Source organism: Corvus moneduloides, chromosome 2, assembly GCF_009650955.1.
Source record: "Corvus moneduloides isolate bCorMon1 chromosome 2, bCorMon1.pri, whole genome shotgun sequence".
Lineage (NCBI taxonomy): Eukaryota > Metazoa > Chordata > Aves > Passeriformes > Corvidae > Corvus > Corvus moneduloides.
The window spans coordinates 120,018,861-120,039,064 of NC_045477.1; the positions used below are offsets into that span (position 1 = coordinate 120,018,861).

General features: G+C 41.6%; 1 protein-coding gene across 2 annotated transcripts in view; it reads left to right on the plus strand.

The window, feature by feature from the left end:
- Window positions 1-20,204, plus strand: part of DSCAM (DS cell adhesion molecule) — a 439,089-nt gene that overhangs the window by 343,986 nt on the left and 74,899 nt on the right. For both annotated transcript variants that reach the window (XM_032101087.1, XM_032101088.1), the window contains exons 15-19: window positions 1,039-1,206; window positions 4,711-4,781; window positions 10,789-11,029; window positions 12,666-12,812; window positions 14,417-14,572. In XM_032101087.1, the coding sequence (XP_031956978.1) occupies window positions 1,039-1,206; window positions 4,711-4,781; window positions 10,789-11,029; window positions 12,666-12,812; window positions 14,417-14,572 (783 nt within the window). The remainder of the gene's footprint in view (window positions 1-1,038; window positions 1,207-4,710; window positions 4,782-10,788; window positions 11,030-12,665; window positions 12,813-14,416; window positions 14,573-20,204) is intronic.

Consider the following 20,204-nt stretch of genomic DNA (forward strand, 5'->3'; position numbering starts at 1 on the left):
CTGAGGCAGCAGCAGCTCTGTGTTGTTCCTGACACATCCCTGTGGGAGCAGCTGGACAGGGCTGTGCAGCCAAAGACCCCAAATCGCCGCCCACCCAGCAATGGAGCAGCAGCGGAGCACTGGGGCTGTTCTGCTCTTCCTGGGCAGCCCCGCAGGGCTCAGTGCCGAGCAGCTGTGGCTGGAGCCCGGTGTTGGCACGTCCAGCCTCGGGGCTGCTCCTGTGCTTCTCCAGGGCAAGGGCTTCCTCTGGGATTAATTTTTCCTTCCTCTGGGATAACTTTCATAGAATCCCAGGATCACTGAGGTTGGAAAAGCCCTCCCAGCCCATCAAGTCCAAGCTGTGCCCAATGCCCACTTTGTCACTAGCCCAGAGCACTGAGTGCCACATCCAGACCTTCTTGGACACCTCCGGGGATGGGGACTCCACCACCTCCTTGGGCAGCCCCTTCCAGTGCTTAAGCACCCTTTTCATTAAAAAATTCCTGCTGATGTCCAACCTGACCCTCTCCTGGCACAGGCTGAGCCTGTGTCCTCTCATCCTGTCACTTGTTGCCAAGGAAAACAGGCCAATCCCCACCTGGCTTCACCCTCCTGTCAGGGAGTTGTGGAGAGCAGTGAGGTCTCCCCTGGGCCATTCCTGTTAACTCCCTTCCCTCCCTTTTTTTTGAGCACAACCAACTTTCTCACTGAGTGAGGATCCCTTTGAGGCAGCAGGTCCCATTTTTGTGCAGTAGTTCCAACGTCCCAATGGTAAGAAACCACCCTCACGAAACTGGGGGTCTTTGCTGTGCTCACCACCTCCTCAAAGAGTAGCCATTTCCGTGGATTTGCTGATGACCCCAGAGCTAAAATCCCACTGTTCTCAGCAGCACTCCTGGAGCAGTCAGGAGTGCTGTCAAGGAAGGGGATCACTGGATTTGCCTGTAGCAAAGTGTGTTTTCTGGATTAACACAGCGATGGTTTAACTTCATGCTTGCATTACCCACATTAACGCCACCATTTCTTTGTCTGTTTCTATTGATGTTTCTTATCAAACAGACTCTTGGGATTCTGTCCAGAGAACCAGAGACGTTTCCCCTCAGCTAAACCAAGCCACCATCATTGACCTGCACCCATCCTCCACCTACAACATCCGCATGTACGCCAAGAACCGCATCGGCAAGAGCGAGGCCAGCAATGAGCTCACCATCACCACTGATGAAGCAGGTATGCCCGGCTTTGCAGCCTCTAAATTCTGTGGGAATTATCTCTCTTTGATGTCAGGAATCGTTGCATGAAATGCTGCTTATGTGGCTGCAGCTGCATCAAAAGGAGTACTGAGTTATTCCAATGAAATGTTGTGACTTTTGCAACTTCATCGTGCAGGGCTGTAATTAAAGCTGTTCAGTGGCATCTAGTGGTCAAAGAAGACATTGTGCTCCAAATTTTCAGCTTGTGCTGGTGGGAATAACACACCTGTATCTACAGTGAGGCAACTCAATCAGCAACATCCGATTTTTAGTGGTGGTGCCTCCCCTGTGGGTATTGTGGCTTTCCTTATTAGATATTAATGCAGGTAACTAATTTAAGTTACTCCCTTTTGAGAATGTTAGTCCACATAAATCAACTCTTCATTTGAATATTCCCTCACTCAACCCACCCACCATTTATATTTCTGGTCTCTGTTTAAGTCTCTTGGCTGTCACTTGTTAATGTTATCCCCCTCTTCTTTGTTGCATTGTATTGCAGAATGACAGAATCGTTTAGGTTGGACAAGACCTCCAAGATCATTAAATCTGACCTTTATTTTTACCTTTAACCTTTTATTCTCCTCCATCAGCACCAGGAGGGCTGTGTGGGAATTTTTCCCTTTTGTGGAAAAGAGTGGCTGGAGCCACTCGTGTCATGGAATTTCTGCCTTCCTTTACCTTATGCTCAGTCAGCCCTGCTTCCTTCTTTGGGGGTATAGAGAGGACAACCAGGTGACAGTGTCCTGGCAGTGAAAATTCCCTTTCTCTTTCAAGATTTATGTTGGTCTTGGATTTGAACACCCAGAGACTGATTTTCAGTTCAGCTCCTATGAACACAACTGTGGAATTCCCACTTAATTTCTCTGTGATTTTCCTACAGTGAAAACACAGCCCTTGTCAGGAGAACATGGTTTTGGTTCTGAGGGACTTTCTGAGTAGGAACAGGACACAAGGGCTCACAGTGGAAAGCAGAATAAGCTGGAAACAACATAAGTTGCATTTCTTTTATCATTCTAGTGGAAGAAAAGCATGCAGTGAATGGATTTAACAGTGAATAGTTTATTTGAAAAATATTTACTTTTTGATCAGAGATTTTCCCTTCCTTTGTGCAAAGAAAATGTGAAATCACTAGAGAAAACAGACTATTCATTCTTCTAGCCAGAGTCATCTGTAACCCCAAAATGCCCATCTTTCCTTGTGGAAAATAGAGGGGTGGGTCTTGGATCAGCTCTCTCGTGCTCTCTTATTCACCCATGCTCAGAATGTTTTTTACTTGCCAAGTTTTTCCTGACTGGTAATTAAGTTGTCAGGATCAGCAGCTGGCCTTGGAATAAAAAACCAGCTTCCCCATGAGCAGGGTGGAACCTTAACATCACATTTTATTTGGCTCTTTGTAATCACATTTCAGAATAAATGATCCTTTTGTCACTGTCTTTTGAGGAGCCGTTTGTTGGGAGAAAAAGACCAGCAGAGTGGAACTGTATTCAAAAGTCACTGATCTACCTAGGGAAGATTTGGGAGAGAGGAGGTCAGGCTTAGGCAGAGTTTGTGATGTTTTTCTCCTGGGTTTTTATTTCAGGGGATGCACATAGTGTGGGAACACAATTTTTTTGATCACTGTTTACTTCTGCTCTCTGCTTTTACAGCAGGCAATGGAGAACAGCATGGGTGCAGGGGATCAGAGAGAAGGTAATGAGCAGGGAGCAAAATAAAGGTCCTAGAAATACGAGATAAAAACCAAGCAACTCCAACCATGCTATTGGAAAGGGGGCGCAGATTCTGTATCACGTATTGCAAAGAAATCTCTCTGTTAAAAAGAAAACTGTAAAAGGTCTCTGTGGCAAAAGGATAGTTAAGGATGGAATGATTTCCAAGCTTGCAGACCATATCTTTCTTTCCATACAACCCCAATTAGCTCATGTGTTGGAAAATAGATGCCAGTACACACTTGCACTAATGCCTGTCAGAAAAAAAGCAGCATTATGGCCGTTGCCTAATACTGAAATCGATAGAGGAAACGGGGATATCTGGGTTTTCTTTATGCCCTTGCCACAAACTCTGTATGACATTAAGTATGTAAAACAAATAACTTCTTATTTAGCATTTCACCATGGTGTGCTTGGAGCACTTAACTATTCAGGCCTGTGAAAAAAATTTGGGGTCTTTCTTGGAAAAGTCAGCATGTTAAGGGGCACATTTTAAAACCCATTTTTAGCATCAAATGCTTCTCTCAAATTCCACTACATTATAATGTACCCTGGAGAAGTGGCATTCATTTTTGTCAACAGGGGGACAGAATCAAGGTCAGGCTTCAAAAAACTCAGATATCTCATTTTTGCTAGTGGACTTTTTCCTCTTCTCCTTCCTTTGTATTAGTGCAAGAAGAATGGAAATAAAGTTCTTTCAAGCTTTGGAAATTTGAAGGACAGTCAAGAATGGCAGAGAATAGGGCACATTTAATAACTTAAACATATTATAGACTGTATTCTGTGTCTCTGCTTTCATCAGTAAAGCAAAATGTTCTGGTTCCTTTCACCACAGCTGTCATTTATTGCTGCTCCACCTCTAACAACCCCATCTCACCCTTTTTATTGCTTTCCTTCCTTTGTCATGCTATTAAACTTAATTTAATACCTTTTACTGGGGCCATATTCTGCATCGAGGGAACCCTCTGCAGCAGCTCGAGATGGCTCCAGCCCTCTCCTCAGATCTTTCCTTTACAGTGATTTACCTCGCTGAGCAAGCAATTTACTTCACTTCTCTCTGTTCAATCCCAGCTGATCCTGATCTGCTTTGTAGCTGCCCAGCTGACAAGGAGGTTCCTTCTTTTTTCACCCATCTTTAAAGCCTCCTGCACAGCTTTGGCACCGTGTTGATGGTCCATGAAACTTCTCCTGGCTCAGGCAGGAGCTGCAAGAAGCTTTTCCCATCTACCAAATGTTTTTGGTCTGATTTCCAAGCTGGAATTCTTACTGGGGAGAGTGTAAAGTGTGCAGGGTTTTGTGTAAAATATCTGATATTGGACTGAATGTGGTGAGCAAAGGGGATCCTACTGGAAAGTTTGCAACAGGTTGAAGGCTGGATTAGGAGCTTCTGGCTCACCTGCTTTAAATGAATTCTGCTGCTTTTCTATCACCCACAGGATTGTGACTGCTGAGAATTTGTCTTGCCTATCTCCAGGTATGCTGAAACAGCACTGTGAGAGTATCTCCAGCCAAGAAAATCACTATTATTCATTCTATTCTATTCATTTTATGTGCCAGCTTGCTACGTTTTGGCACACATCGTATTTTGCTGTTGGCCAGAGATGACACCTGAATGCAGAAGATTCCTGGCCCTGCTTTTGTTTGGTGAAGTTTTCCATGTGACACTGCCTCCAACCTCTGTGACACTGGGGTGTTAAGGTGGTGACATTTTATGTGAAATGCTGAATTCCTTGGGCCATGAGGGCCAGTTTGATGCATTTCCCTTCTCTTTCCAGCCCCTGACGGTCCACCTCAGGATGTCCAGCTTGAGCCTATATCCTCACAAAGCATCAGAGTCACCTGGAAGGTAAATACTCATACATCTATGGACAAGATAGGCTCTGTCAGTATTTGGGTGCATTCAGGGGAGTATTATAACAACTGTGCCTTAGTTATTTTATTTAGGAGAGACATTGCAGATGCCTTTGCCAACAAATCTTAAAATATTTGCCACTGAGGGGAGCATCAGCCTTCCACTGGAGAGAAAAGTAGCAGCTGCTCGCATTTCCTTCTTTTTTCTGATTTCAGAGATAAGGTCACATGTTTAGAAAATGAACACTCACAAAATTTCACTGTGGTTCTGGGCAAAACTTCCCCAGACCATTGGAACCAGTGTGATTTTTTTTTTTTTTCCACTGGATTTTGGGACAGATCCTTACTGCACAGGGAGAGCAGTATGAGTGTCTCAATATGGTCCATGAGAACGGATGAAGAGCAATTAATATAAAAATATAATCAACTAGTATCATTTAAAAATCTGGCATGTCATGTGACTCAATTTTTCTAGGTTTTTCACAGTATTTTGACAATGACAGAATGTTTTAAATGCTTTGGTATGATACCAGAGGTACTTAAACCATGTTTTAAATGGCTTTGTGATATCTACTGCTTGTATATTGCATTGGTAATTCCATATATTTACAATTCAGAAATATGTAGTATAAAGTGCTGGAGTGGTATGGTGGCATAATAATAATGATTAATTTCTATCTTGATGTTAATTACTCCTGCAAATGTAGATGATGTGACTTTTGTCTATATGGATCATTCAGAAGGTCAGGAGCAGTGAGGTTCTGCTTATTAACCAAATATCTCTGAGTGATTGGTTATTTACTGCACAGTAATGAATATATTCTAGTTTTAAGCCAGTTCCTTAAAAGGCAGGTTCTGCACAGGTCACAAAAAGTGCAATGCTGGTTCTTGGATCTTGTCCACATCTTAAATTTATATCAGCATTGCTTTTCATCAAATGGTTTCCAAAACCAGAAGATATTTGTCACTAGTCACAGACTTGTGGAGCAAAAGAAGGAGCAGCTTTTGAAGCCATGTAAGGGTGTACAGTGATTCTCAACAACTGAAACAAATGCTTAATAGGTTTTTTCTTTTGTAAACCACTTAAGAACTGTGAGTATCTGCTCAGGTCAACTATAACCTTCAAGTTTCTATGCCTGAACTTGTTTTTGTGGGTTTATGGGCAGGCAGATTGAAAGGCTTTGCTTGATTTTTTTTTTTTTTAGAAAGTTCACTTTGGGGGATGTTTTTAAAAGCAGCAAGAGAAGATGGGCACCACTGGCTCACTGCTGGAGTTTATAGCTGCTGTCTGTGGTTCTGAAGGTTTGCCATTAAATTTTATAGACACAGATGTGAACAGGCAGCTACAGGACAAGCAGAATTCCCACACCTACATTTCAATAACTGCCTAAAATATGGTTCAATTTGTACTTCAAGGACACTTCAAGTACAACTGAGCACGTCCTGGTCTCTGGGTGTTGTCTGAGATTGAAGGATATCAAATGAGCAGCTGGGGTTGTGTTCTCAAGATCATGTTGGGAATTTGGTTTGTGAATTCTTGTCAAGCAAAGATCAGTATCTAATACAACAAGATATTCACAGAAATGAGTTATATATTGAATATACACTTCATTAGCCTGGTCTCGTGAGCTGAAGGGAGAGATGGATTTTCACATTTTGAAATAAGCTTAAGGTGAAGTCACTGGGCTGGGTAAGAGCTTGTGTAGTCCTGATTTATTGGAAGAGTGATTTCCTGAATGACAATTTGTAAGCTGATGAAAAAATCTTCTCTTCCCTATTAGGAAGTCCCAAACCAGGAGTGAGCTGTTTATTTCCATTGATTTTTTGCAGTTTTCTCCAGGTCAGAGCAGCTTTAGTCCATTACTCAAAAAGGTTATTTTAAGATGGTCCCACAGACATAATCCAGTTTGGCTCCATGCTGAATCCTAACTTTGGGGGTAGGTCCCTACGATGCTGTGCAGAAGGCACTCATTGAGTGAGCAATACATTGTAATTAAGAATAAAGAAATACCCCATGAGATCAATCCTATGTTGTCTTGGAAGCCAAAAAACAAGAAAAAAACCTGACCTTGGTAATTTTTATTTTGGAGGCATGTGGAGCTTCAGCCACGAAAGGCTATGATGCAATTGTACAAAAGGGATTGTGCTGAAAACCGTGGTTATATTTAAAGCTGGCAAACTTTATTAAAATACAGTGTCAATAATGGCAAAAGGGGCAGGGAGTAACACATTGATTATCTTTCATCTTGTATGAAATGCCAGTTCTGCAGCTTGCTTCAGCTGTAAATCTTCATTTAAAGTTTTGTCTTAGCCCACTCTTAGAAAATCCTAGTTAAGCAAAGTTGTATTGGTCTGTGATTTATTTGATCCAATTTCTGTGTGTCCACACAGAACATTGGGTTTCAGACTGAGCTGTTAAATAAAACTCACCACTTTTTGGTAGTTTAAACTGGTGGAGAGATAATGGGAATTAAACAGGAATTCTCATTTAGAAAAGAGCATGATAATATTCATTATCTTTTTCATGTAGTATTTTACATTAGGTAAATGAACCCATTAAATTTAGACATGGCCTAATTCCTTCTCCTCTTTATTCCTATTTACACACACACAAAACTATGGAGTGTCATACTTTACAAAAGTTATTGATATCCTGTTTTACAAAATATTGAATTTTGTGAGAAAAAAAGTAAGGTCATGGACTGAAACTTATTTTTTCCTAATGTTCTATGGCTACTGACAAGGTTTACAATATTTTTCCCCAAGAACACTAAGTTGCTTCACTCAATTTTCTACCAAAAATATGTCTATACATCAGAAGGATTATTTATCAAATGAGTTATGTGTGCAAAAAGTCAACTGAAAATGAAGTATTCAGGTCATAATAGTAAGGAACATTGGATTTGTTGTGAAGCAGAACATTCCAGTGCTTTGCCCTGAAGTGACTAGAAGTTTGTTTTATACTGTGTAATGTTTCAAAGTGGAAAAAAAGAAAAAAAAAAGGAAAAAAAAAAAGGTAAAATGTTAATATTTAATTTAAAGAAAAACAATTCCTTGACTTAAAACAATTATGAAGAAGTTTGTGAAAAATTCAGTTTTTCATTTTATCCCCATTCAAAGTGAAAAAGTATAATTGCAGAATTCTCAGTGAAGAGGCTGTTGTGGCTGCTTTGTTCAAACTGTTTGTCTGGAAGTCAATTTGTTGTCAATCAAGATGAGCAGAGGGATGGAGCAGCTCTGCTGGGAGGAAAGGCTGCGAGAGCTGGCATTGTTCAGCCTGGAGAGGAGAAGCTTTGGGCTGAGCTCAGTGTGGCCTTGCAGGGCCTGAAGGAGCTGCAGGAAAGCTGGGGAGAGACAATTCCCAAGGGCTGAAGGGCCAGGAGCCAGGGAATGGCTTCCCAGTGCCAGAGGGCAGGGCTGGATGGGAGATTGGGCAGGAATTGTTCCCTGGGAGGGTGGGCAGGCCCTGGCACAGGGTGCCCAGAGCAGCTGGGGCTGCCCCTGGATCCCTGGCAGTGCCCAAGGCCAGGTTGGACATTGGGGCTTGGAGCAGCCTGGGACAGTGGAAGGTGTCCCTGCCATGGCAGGGGTGGCACTGGGTGGGCTTTAAGGTCCCTTCCCACCCAAGCCATTCAGTGATTCTATGAAGATATCTGAAGTCAAAGACAAAAATCTGACCTTAGTTTCCACCCCACAGACCCACCTAAAAATACCTCCTTCTCCAAACATTTAAAGATCACAAAGCCATGGAATTGTCCAGAATAAGTTACACACAAAGAGCTCTGATATTAAAACAACCTCTGTGTTTCTAAAGAAGTTAGGGAGGGTTTGACAAAAAGAACCAGAGAAATATTCAAACAGGAAACAATTATACTCTTAGATTCCCAAAACCCCATCCTTATCCCTGCAGTGTGACTTACAAGGATCTCAAGAACTGAATCTGGTGATTTGGTCAGCTACATCTGATCCAAGTAATACAATGGGCATTTGACACTGACCGTGCCCTGACTACGCCTCCCCTGCTGGGGGAGAATTTGAGAGTCTTTCCCAGGAGTTCAATACATGAACGGTGCTATCAGCCTTCTGTGCTTTCAGATAGTTGTTTATGAAATCTTATCAGAGAAATAGAGCCAGTTAACGTGACCCAGACATAGCACAGAGCAGAGAATGCAGGACAATGCCCAATTATCAAGATTTACACAGTCTTTTAAAGGTAAATTAACCAATGGGCACTAAAAGTGTACATTATTTTTACATTTCCACCAATGTATAAGAAATCATCTAGTCACATAGACAGGAACTGCGGAATTCTTTATCCAGTCATTCCAAACTGCTTCTACTGCAGAATATGGAGTAATAGATGAAGAAGAAGGTCTGGAGAACAACAACAATCCTCCATTTTGAAGTTTTTTGCTTTTATCTATTTACTATATTAACAAACTCAAATCTTGTAAATTTTTTACCCTGTGACAATCTTACCTAGTATTCTATCACCTAGTTCACACCAGTGTAGATTCTAATTCTTCCCAGAGGGTAGGCATTTTCTCCAAGGATGAAGGTCAAAAACAGTGTTGTCCAGGGGGTAGAACCCTTCAAAACAGGCAGAGAAACATTCTCTGCACTCTGGGTTCCTACAGGCATTGTATCCTCACTTTGAGTTCTATGTCTGTTTCTCAAGGCAGGACGGAGAAAAAAAACCATCTGAAGAGATCATTCAATCAGTCAGTTCCATACAGTGACACACATTTTAAATTTGAAAGGGTGCTGGCTTTTGCAGAGAAATGATTCAAGGATAGTGGATGAAGGCAAATCCCGCCCTGGTTTTATTATCTCCAGTGAGACTTTTGGCCAGTGGACTATAAACTCCCCAAAACAGGCAGGTCCTGTGGCAGAAATGAGTTTTTCTTGAGAATCTGTTCCTCAGGAGATTTAATGGGAGTAGACTAAGTTGCTGCCTCTGCCAGTCCAACCCTTTGCAGATAAACTGTGTCACAAAGACCTTTTTATGGGGCAGTGGGATAGATGAGCTTGTGGGCATCTGTTGGGAATATGAAAGAGGTTTGGAGGATTGGAAAGAGTTTTTTGCTCCTGTATTACAAACTGTACCTTAAAATGCTTATACTAATTATGCCTCGTATACATAGAAAATCAGGAACATTATCATATATTGAAATTAGTCCAATATTATTTAAATAGAATTTTAATAGGTATTGTTGTCAATAACAAGCTTTTTCCCTGAGCTGAAAACCCCTGCTTTGCACTAGATCACCTTTTATATTGCAGAGCACACAAATGATTTCCACTAGTCAGGACCAGGGAATCCTCCACTGTGACTGAGAAATGTGGCACATAATTATGGCCCAACCATTTTGTGCTGTCCATATCCCTGAATGCCAGCTATATTGCAGCTATTCAGTATGCAAATCCCTGCTTTCCAAATCATTGTTGCCTCCAGCACTCGTTATCTAATCATCTTTCTCCACTACACACTGAATGAACAGAAGCACATTTCAAAGCACAGCATAAAATTTTCCTAATACGTGGGACTGAATAAACTCCCGTGACTGCCTTGCACAGATCAATAAATGCCCTCCTAAAGGTTCAGTGAATGGTGGGGGCTCCTGACAAAAACACAATTAGTAGTGAATGGTGGCCTGGAATGCAAATATACCCTTATCAACTCAGCTTGGATTGATTCACCTGATAAGAGAACAAAACATCATAAATTCAAACTCAAGAGTGTCTCTTAATCGGATTTTTTGTGCATGAACCATTTAAAGGTCTTTTAGCACAGATTTGAAAGAATCACACCTGAAATTTATATCATTGATAAAAGCAGCTTCTTCATGTGCAGGGAGTATTTTTGAATTTTTACCTAGAAATAGATTTGCATTCAGTAAGAAAAAAAAAGGTTAAACTTGTCCATTTTTCAAAAATTTTAGGGGGAACAGCATAACTTTGGATGTGTGCACTCAATGTGTAACTTTCCATTTTCTGTTTAGGCTCCAAAGAAGCATTTGCAGAATGGAATTATCCGTGGGTACCAGATAGGTTATCGGGAGTACAGCGCGGGGGGGAACTTCCAGTTCAACATCATCAGCATCGACACCACCGGGGACAGTGAGGTTTATACACTGAATAACCTGAAAAAGTTCACCCAGTATGGCATGGTGGTGCAGGCCTGTAACCGGGCTGGCATCGGACCTTCTTCTCAGGAAATCATCACCACAACTCTTGAGGACGGTAGGTCCTTGGCAAACAACTCTCATGGGACACATCATTATTATTATTATTATTATTATTATTACTATTTTCTGTCTTTTTACCTTGTTGCATTTGTTGTTTGATTGGTGATGATCAAAGTAGGGATGATAAAAGACCAAACATTAGATAGAAAGGTGCAAGAGAAGAGTCTGGTCCTGGAGCTTGTCTGATTTTCATTGCAAGAGTGAATTTATTTTGCCAGGTAAATAAAAACTGTACTAATGTGATATATCCTGCTGTGAATGACGTTGACTGAGACCAAAACTTTCATTAAGAAGCCAAATGCTTTGGTGTTCACATATTTGCAAATTTTGTGATCTCATCATTGCTCCAGAGTCATCTCATCATAGTTTTGAGAAGTGAACCTCTGAAAGGTGAAGCAATATTGTTATTTTTGTTGGATTTCTTTTGTTTTCTGATGAATCTGCTGTGTAAGCAGAGCTCTTGCACTGCACAGTCTTGTCAGTATTAAAAGAGATGTGTGTTTAACTAAGGCTATCCAGACCACTGACAGAAAAATCATTCCTATTTCAGGCAAAATTCACCCTGTCTAATCCAAGGAACAATATAGATCTTTTTTTTTCAAACTGCATAAAAAGTACTTCTCAAACAATGAGAGGGAGTCCTCTAGTGGAAAAAGAGAATGATCCCAGACCAAAAAAAAAGGGTTCTGTATTTTAGAGGAGTATAACAGCAGATAATAATCCTAAAGGCAGTGCAAGATTTTCAGCTACTGTAAAGCAACACCAATATCCTGAAACCAGTGCCAGCTTGGAATGTGACTTTTCAATGGACAAAATGGAATATCAGACATCTAAAATCCTCAAGAGGCACAGATTTTGAGGCAGGCTTTTCGTGAAAGGCTGATGGGTGTTATTTACTCTAAACATTTCTAGGCATAGCTCACTGCCAGACCTCACAAGGAAGTATGCTCACACAGGCATATATTTTATATTATAAAAATGGGATTTTTTTTTTTCCTCAGAATCCAGCTTCCTTGATGTTCCTGGAATTTTTTTTGGTTGTCACTCAGTTTTGGGTCCCTCTTAGAGTTAAAGATGCCACAAGCTTTAAAAGCAATGCCAGTTACTAATTCTGCTGTATTGCTTTGACAATAAATGGCCAACAGAAAATGCCTTAGATTTGGTTGACTTTTTCCAGTTTTTCCAAATGTCCATTAAAATATTTTATGACCATTTTTGCTATGTTTTTTAAAGAAGTGCTCACTTTCTTTCTCCCTCCACCAAATTTAGAAGGACGTTAGAATTGTCCACAAAGATACAAATTTGGCTGTAAACTTTAAAAAATATGTGTAAATTACTTACAGAATGTTCTGCACATTTCAGTTCCACGTTTATCTTTCAAAAGAAGCAACAAAAAGCCTTTTAAAAGACAAGTCATCAAGTGGGGAAATAGTACATCAAAAGTCATTCCAGGGAAAACAGCTGCACTTGCAGAAACGTGGATTATAGCAAGAATAAAGGTTTTGCATTGTTAGAAGTGTGTAATGGCTATTAAATATTGAGTGGTGGGATAGCAGTGAAAATAAAGGGTAGCTAAAAGATGAATATTGAGTTGTATCCAGTGTATTAAAATGGTGAATCTCTTATTCCAGTGCCCAGTTGCCCTCCAGGGAATGTGCAAGCCACTGCCACGTCCCCAGAAACCATCTCCATTTCCTGGTCAACGCTGGCAAAGGAAACCCTGAATGGGATCCTGCAGGGATTCAGGGTTATCTACTGGGCCAACCTCTTGGATGGAGGTGAGAGGAACCAATCCATTACCAAGTAAAAAGCTGTATGTGGCCTTTATATAATTTTCTCTCTGCTGTGAAGGCATTTTACTCCCTTTCTCTTTGGTTTAGAGAAAACTTTGTCTACCTGTGAGGAAGCAATAATTTTTCGTAATTTAACAGAGCAGCAAAACTGCCTGGAGGAACCTCAGGGAAGGCTCCCACCATGGGTTTGCAACACTCCCGTGGTACCCAACATCACCTGAGCAAATTTCACCTCAGTTGCAGAGTCCAAAATTGGGGTTTTTTTATAAGAATGGTGACATGGATCTAGAAAAAACCAACCCAAACCTGGTTTTCACTCTTATTTGGTTGGTTATCTCTTTGCCTACTCGATACACTATTGCTTATTTTTTGATAGGACACTTTTCATCTCCATAGCTGAGGGCAAAAGAAGGAAATGTTTTCAGGAAAATCTCATTATTTCTATGCCAGTCTCTTCTGTTGTTTTGTACTCTTAGCATAATTCCTGGGGAAATAGGCTCCAGAGCAGAGACTGAGTGAAAGGATCAAAGGAGAAATGTGATGCCTTACTAATCTTAATTTATTGTGTGATGATAATTGCACGTATGGCCCTTTCTTGTAAATTAAACAAATTAGTAGGTTTGAGATGCATGTGACTTTATTCCTACTTGCCCTGTGGATTTTTCACAGCTCTCTCCCTTCTTTTTCTTTCATCCACCAGAACCACAGTTCAGTCTAACCTGCAATTGTGCAAATCCTGGCCTCTGTTAGTGTGGACAGGGGAATTCAGAGTGGAAATGTAACCCAGAGGCCCATTGTCACTGCTGGTAGTGGTAGACTCAAAAATATTTGGAAATCACCACCAATTTCTTTAAAAATACAGATGAAAAATGCATGAGAAGCAAACAGAAAAATGTAGACATGTAGGGTATAAAATTAAATGTTTACAGTGACGCCATGCTTAAAACTGGATTTTCTTCATTTATTCAGCTTTATTTGCTGCCCTAAATATGTTTAAAGGTTTTTTGCCATATGGGTTGTACTTCTTAGCTTGCTGCAAAAAAAAGAATCCTATGAAATGCATCATCTTCCTGCAAGTAAATCTGATTTTACTGTTCAGATCTATTGTTAGCCAGTATTGCTGTTGTCAAGTGTTTTGCAGCAGCACTTGCTGCATATTTTAAAATAAAGGGGACTTTTTCTTCATTTTCCTTATGAGAAATGGTCTTTCTCATAACCAGAAAATCTTTATGAAGATAACCGACGTTCTCATTTTTTTTCTCTAGGGGATGTTTCGCAATAATCTCCTCTTGTTATCTGCTCTTTATGAAAAATCTCATTGCTTGTAGAATTTCTTCAATTCTCTTCATCATATTTTTTAAAAAATTGCAACAAAAAAAAAGAGTTTGAAAATGAAAAGTGGGTCTTCTTCAAGTGGTAAGAAGTCAGGACATAAATGAATCCATTTTAATTCATTATAATTCATTGCTGTTCTGTAATAATGAAGTGTTACTTGTCTGATACACCCAATATTTCCACTGCAGGTATCAACACCTGGGAGAAGAGTGCACTTGGCAATAACTCCACTTCCTTTTTATTTTATTTTATAGAGCTGGGAGAGATAAAGAATGTCACTACTACCCAGCCATCCCTGGAGCTGGATGGCCTGGAAAAATATACCAACTACAGCATCCAGGTGCTGGCTTTTACCCGAGCTGGGGATGGAGTGAGGAGCGAGCAGATCTTCACCCGCACTAAAGAGGATGGTAAGGAGTAAAAGCATTTTCCATTCTCACTTCCAGGAGATGTTCATATGTCTCAGGCAGATACTGTACACAGACACGCAGAGATTGAGAACCCAGCCCTGGGGCCCAGCACAGGGAGGACGTGGAGCTGCTGGAGAGAGGCCAGAGGAGGCACCAGGATGAGCAGAGGGATGGAGCAGCTCTGCTGGGAGGAAAGGCTGCGAGAGCTGGGATTGTTCAGCCTGGAGAGGAGAAGCTTTGGGCTGAGCTCAGTGTGGCCTTGCAGGGCCTGAAGGAGCTGCAGGAAACCTGGAGAGAGACAATTCCCAAGGCATGGAGGGCCAGGAGCCAGGGAATGGCTTCCCAGTGCCAGAGAGCAGGGCTGGATGGGAGATTGGGCAGGAATTGTTCCCTGGCAGGGTGGGCAGGCCCTGGCACAGGGTGCCCAGAGCAGCTGGGGCTGCCCCTGGATCCCTGGCAGTGCCCAAGGCCAGGCTGGACATTGGGGCTTGGAGCAGCCTGGGACAGTGGGAGGTGTCCCTGCCCATGGCAGGAGGATGGAACAGATAATCTTTAAGGTCCCTTCCTATCCAGGCCACTTGGTGATTCTGTGAAAATGAAGAAGTGAGGAGAGACAATTCTGGGACTATTTATATAACTTATATCCCACTAAGAATATTTTCTCAGTATATATATATAAAAGTCCTCCAAATACACCTTCTCTCAAAAGCAAAATAAAGAGCAAAAATGTCTTACCTTTGTTCCTAGACCAAAGCATGGAAAATTCAATTCCTAATGCTGAAAGTTAAAGAAACTTTTAATCATACACAGGTACAGACACGTGAGATTCCATAATCGCTTTCTTGTAATTGTAACTATTATAATCAATTCAGGTCGCTCCGTAGGATGCCATGCACTGATCTATTTCTGAAGGACTAGAATTTCAAATTCAGGGGAGGTTTTGTCCCTAACCTTTTTAATGCCTTGAAAACACTATGAGATGTACATACATATTTTTGGATCCCCTAAATGCTTTTGGAAATCTGGATCAAGAATTTTCGTGGCACAGATGAAAGTGCCCACAGTCCTATCAATTGAGGTTACTTGAATAATGTTTGATTGGTAAATTCTCCTATGAGTTATGCAATATGTTTTCAAGGAAATTAGTCAATGGATTTTTTATTCTTATTTATCCACTTTATTCGTCACTTGTGAATGAATGAATATATTTGCCAACTTTTTTATTTGTAATGAGATTTACAAAAGTGACAAGGGATCATGTTCAGTAGATTAACTGGCTTGATGAACTTTTGGTAGTTTTTTGCCAATAAAAGATTACTTGATGAAAGTTACCAGTTTTTTTCCAATAAAGTATTAAGGGGCTCATTCTAAAATTTACATGCATTCTAAGGTCATGTGCCCCCAGCTGTGGTTGTATGCAGGGGATGCAGTAAATGAAAATTGCTGAGCTCTAGACTTGAGTGTCTCAAACACTGAATGTTCTGATCCCAGCCTAAAGTCCTTTAGTAACTACTTTGAAGCACCCAAGTCCTGAGTCAGATGCTCTTGGGACACCCAGTGCTTGGAAGTAGAGGGTTTTATTTCCATGAAAAAATCTAAAATGTAAGAGAACTGTCAAACACATGCTGCATTTTCAAGTTACTTTTTGTCAAGTAGATCCCAGCATAGCAAACCTTCCCTGAACTCTCTCTGAACACAAAGGCTCTCAGCCCTGAGCCTTTGAAGTGGGATTTACACCACCAGGAGCCAGGGGTAATGTCCCACATTGCTCCAGGAGCTTGGGGACAGGCTGGTCTTGGGGACATCTGGTTCATGTCAGAAGCCTCAAATATTTCTTCTTTTCTTTTTTTGTTTTTTTGTTTTTTTTCCCTTAGCCTATCTCTTCCTCATTTGCTCATCCTTAATTCTTGGTGGTGGCTCTTTTGCTCTCTCCATCTCTGGAATCAGACAGGCCCTGATGAGGGGAGTACATTGCCTCAGACTGTGTTTGGCAGCTGTGCAAAGGCTCATCTCTCATCTTTAATCCTCCTGGCAGCTCGGCAATAACTTGCCCTGAGGCAGCCTGACTAACCTTTTCAGAGATTTCCTCATGCCTCACACTGGTTCCATTCATTAAATCTTTTGTCCAGAAAACTAAATGGAAAGGTGTTCCAGAAAATACAGTGATTTCATGTTCATCTTCAGCTTCACAACTTTTTATTAAGGGCAGGAACAGTCTTGAGTGGAATATACAGAGACCTGCAGTTAAGCATAAGCCAAACCCAAAATCCTGGATCTAAACCTCCTGAAGGGTGTGGAAGTTAAAGAGGGAAAGAGCATTCACATTGCCAAACTCCATGCACCAAACAGGTGTCTCGTTCCTCAGAAGAAGGGATATTTCTACTGTAATTTTCTAAGGAAAAGTGTCCTGTAGAGGATTATTCAGTTGGACCAGTTCCAGTGCACCTAAAAGATCCTGCCCTGAAGTGAGTTTAAGCACTCTCTTGGCATGTGAAGTAAATTAATGGGAATCTTAACAGAGCCTAGAACTGGAAACCTTCTTTCTCTGCTCCCAGACCTTATCTGGCTAAAATTATGACACAAGATATTCCACCCTCCTCTAATAAAATCTGTAAATCTGGGATATTTTTCAGTGGCTGCCAAACCCTCCACATCATTATTGCTATGAGGCCAAATCACATCATTAATTCCATTCCCTTTTTTTCATTATTTTTTACATGAGAGGAAACTTTTCTTTGTAAAATCAATGGTGCAGCATTTTCCACTGCTGCTGGAAAAGCCAGCTGTGGCCTCCTGTGACTTCTCTGTTGGTGTTCAGCTAAAGACATCAGCCCAAAACTTCTTTAGCAGGCTTGAAATCTCCAGTGGGGCAAAATAAGGGTAACCCAGGGAGGGAAGCACTCATCATGGATGGAATGAGTTGATGCTTTGATTTCTTGTAATGTTTGATACTGATTTTAGACACCAGAGGTCAGACACTGCTGCTGATCAGCGAAGGAAATGGGAGCAACTCGAGCAAGTAATAGGAAATGAGCTTTCAAGAAATGAGCTTTCCTTTCAATGTGATCATGTTTGTGGGTTTTATCTACCTCCCCCCCCCCCTTTCTGAAAGCTGACTTCAGAAAAAGATGCTGCTCCTTTAGGAGTTCCTCCTGGTAGAAAAACAAGCCAAGCAGAAAAGTCCAATTTTTAAAAACTCATTGTGGTTTTGTCCCTTTCCTTTTCCACTTTACAGTTTCTAATAAGCTGCTCATCCTCTTCACCCAGAGACTTGATTTAATAAACCATTATAAATTAAAGTAGCTCTTCCAGTTCTTTTCCCCACTGAGATCAAAATGCAGTTTGAAAAGCTTCTCCATTTTGTAGCAAGAGGGAGTGTGCGTGACAAATTTCCTCTCTGCTCCTGTGCTGCAAATGCAATATGAGAAAACCACAGCTGAAACAAGGAATTTGCTGCCTGAACAAGCCTGAAACATGACACAGCACCTTGGCTGGCAGCAGTGCCCTGACCTTGAGCAGACCATGGGATGACACAGAGCCCAGAGCCCCCATCCCAGGAAAGCTTCCTGTAGTTGGGAATTTGGTCTGGGTCTGTCAGAGGTGGCATCTGGGCTCTCTGTGACACATTTAGATGCACATTTCTCTCTTGTATCTTTTTTCTTTTTTTTTTGGGAGAAAATGCATTCCTGTGCACAGCAAGCTGTTTGTGTGCCACAGGCTTTGCAGCAGTGCTGTGCTTCCAGCTTTCTGGCATTCAGAGCCAGGGAAAAGCTGCAGCAAGGAGGAAGGAAAAATAGCAGCAAATCCCTCTGCCAGCCCCATTCTGCCTGAATCCAGAGAGATTTTCCTCCTCTCCTTTCTCTCCCTGGACACCAGGCTTCCTGGCCATTGGCATGAGAGGCACAGACAGCATCTGACAAGCTTTGCATTTATTCCAAAATGATTAAGCATAAATCCAATCAGGTTCATGTTCAGTACTCCTTGGAGCAGAGCTCTGCTTGGACTTGTTCAGCTGATGATGGTGACTGGGCTCTGTGATGGAAAATTGTCCTTGATGACCCCTTAATGCTTTTTTTTTTTCCTAGAGTCAAAGATCTCCAATTTTATCTTCTTGACTATGAAGCAAAAGGCGCAGAATAATAAATGTTCCCCTTGGGAAACTGGCAGGATTTGATAGAAATCATGTGCTTAGTATGAGGCCAGTTCAGAGTAAATTCACATGTGGATGTGTTTTGGCTGGCATAGATGTACATTGGAGGTGGGATATCTACATGAACAAACAAGCAGCAGTCAGGAGTTGATTTTATTTTGATTTTTCTAAGTGCAACCAGCAATGGAGTGGTCCTGTGGTGGGCAGAATTAAATGCCTCTTACAGAACAGGGCTCAGATTTCTGATTTATGGGTGATATCACTCTTAAATGCACCACAATCTGTGCATTTGCCTCCTTGATGCTCAGTACTGTGAAGAAAAATGGTGATAATCTCTCTGTTTATGAAGAGGAGAATGAGAAAATTCCTGGAGCTCCTCCCCATTATCTGGCACATCTAAATGCTGTTTCCCAGCCCTGTCGTATCAGGATAATTGCCTGCTCTGCTTTAGCATTTCACTTGCACTGTCAGGAATACAAAGTGTTCTCCTCCACATGAAAGCAGGATGCTATTTCCATGTTTTTCAAAGCCTTGCTAGCTGGAGAATGAGGCCATCTTTGATCTTAAATTTTCCACATCTGCTCCCTGGAAGGCTGCAAAGTTGTTTAGAAGCAGTCCTCAGCTTCTCTGTGCTCAGCCCAGGCTGTCCTCTGGCTTCTCACCGTAATTTTACCCCTGGTGACCATGGGAAAAAAAAAAAAAAGGATCAATGGCATTGTGCACATTTAGTTTGTCTTTCTGTGGGAATCAGTGTCCTGAAAATAAAGGTCCATGGAGAATTCAGTAAGACAGCTCAGGTCTCCTGATACTGCTGGTTTATAATGACTGAAGCCTGTAAGTCTGGGGATGCAATGGCAGTGAGGGAAATACCTTAAGTTTGCTTGGCAAGACTCAGGGTTTTCCTCTCCAGGATAAGACAGGCACCACATTCCCCAACCACAACTCCTTCAGATGCTCAAGGAACCCAGTCTAGTAAGAAATGTTTCAATTAATGCTGAGATAACTCATATGAGGTCCAGGGGATGGGTTTAACCAGTGACTTTACCCTCTGGATAGAGGACAGTGGTGGTCTGTAAGGCAACAGATGAGATTCTGCAGGATTCTGGCTGAGGAAATATAAACACTTCCACACCCACAGTGGAAGGACACACAGCTTTCATGTGCACAACCAAGCAGTGCAGCAAAAAGAGGACCAATAAATGAATTTTCAGAATAATTTTTGCACCACTGTAAAACTGCTGCCTGGTTCCAACCCAAGGAGATGGAGGGGTCCTTCGGTTGGAAATTTCATTTTTATATCTCTTCCTGACTTTCTCTCTGGCCCCTCTTTCTGCTGGTCTCACACCAGACAGCGACACAGCAATGACAAGGAATGTTTCCCACATAGGCCCAATGACTGGAAAATGCCAGATGGATTCTGAGTTAATCCCTCAACAGTCGACAGCCACGACCAATTACCATCAGAACCTGTCCCTATAGATC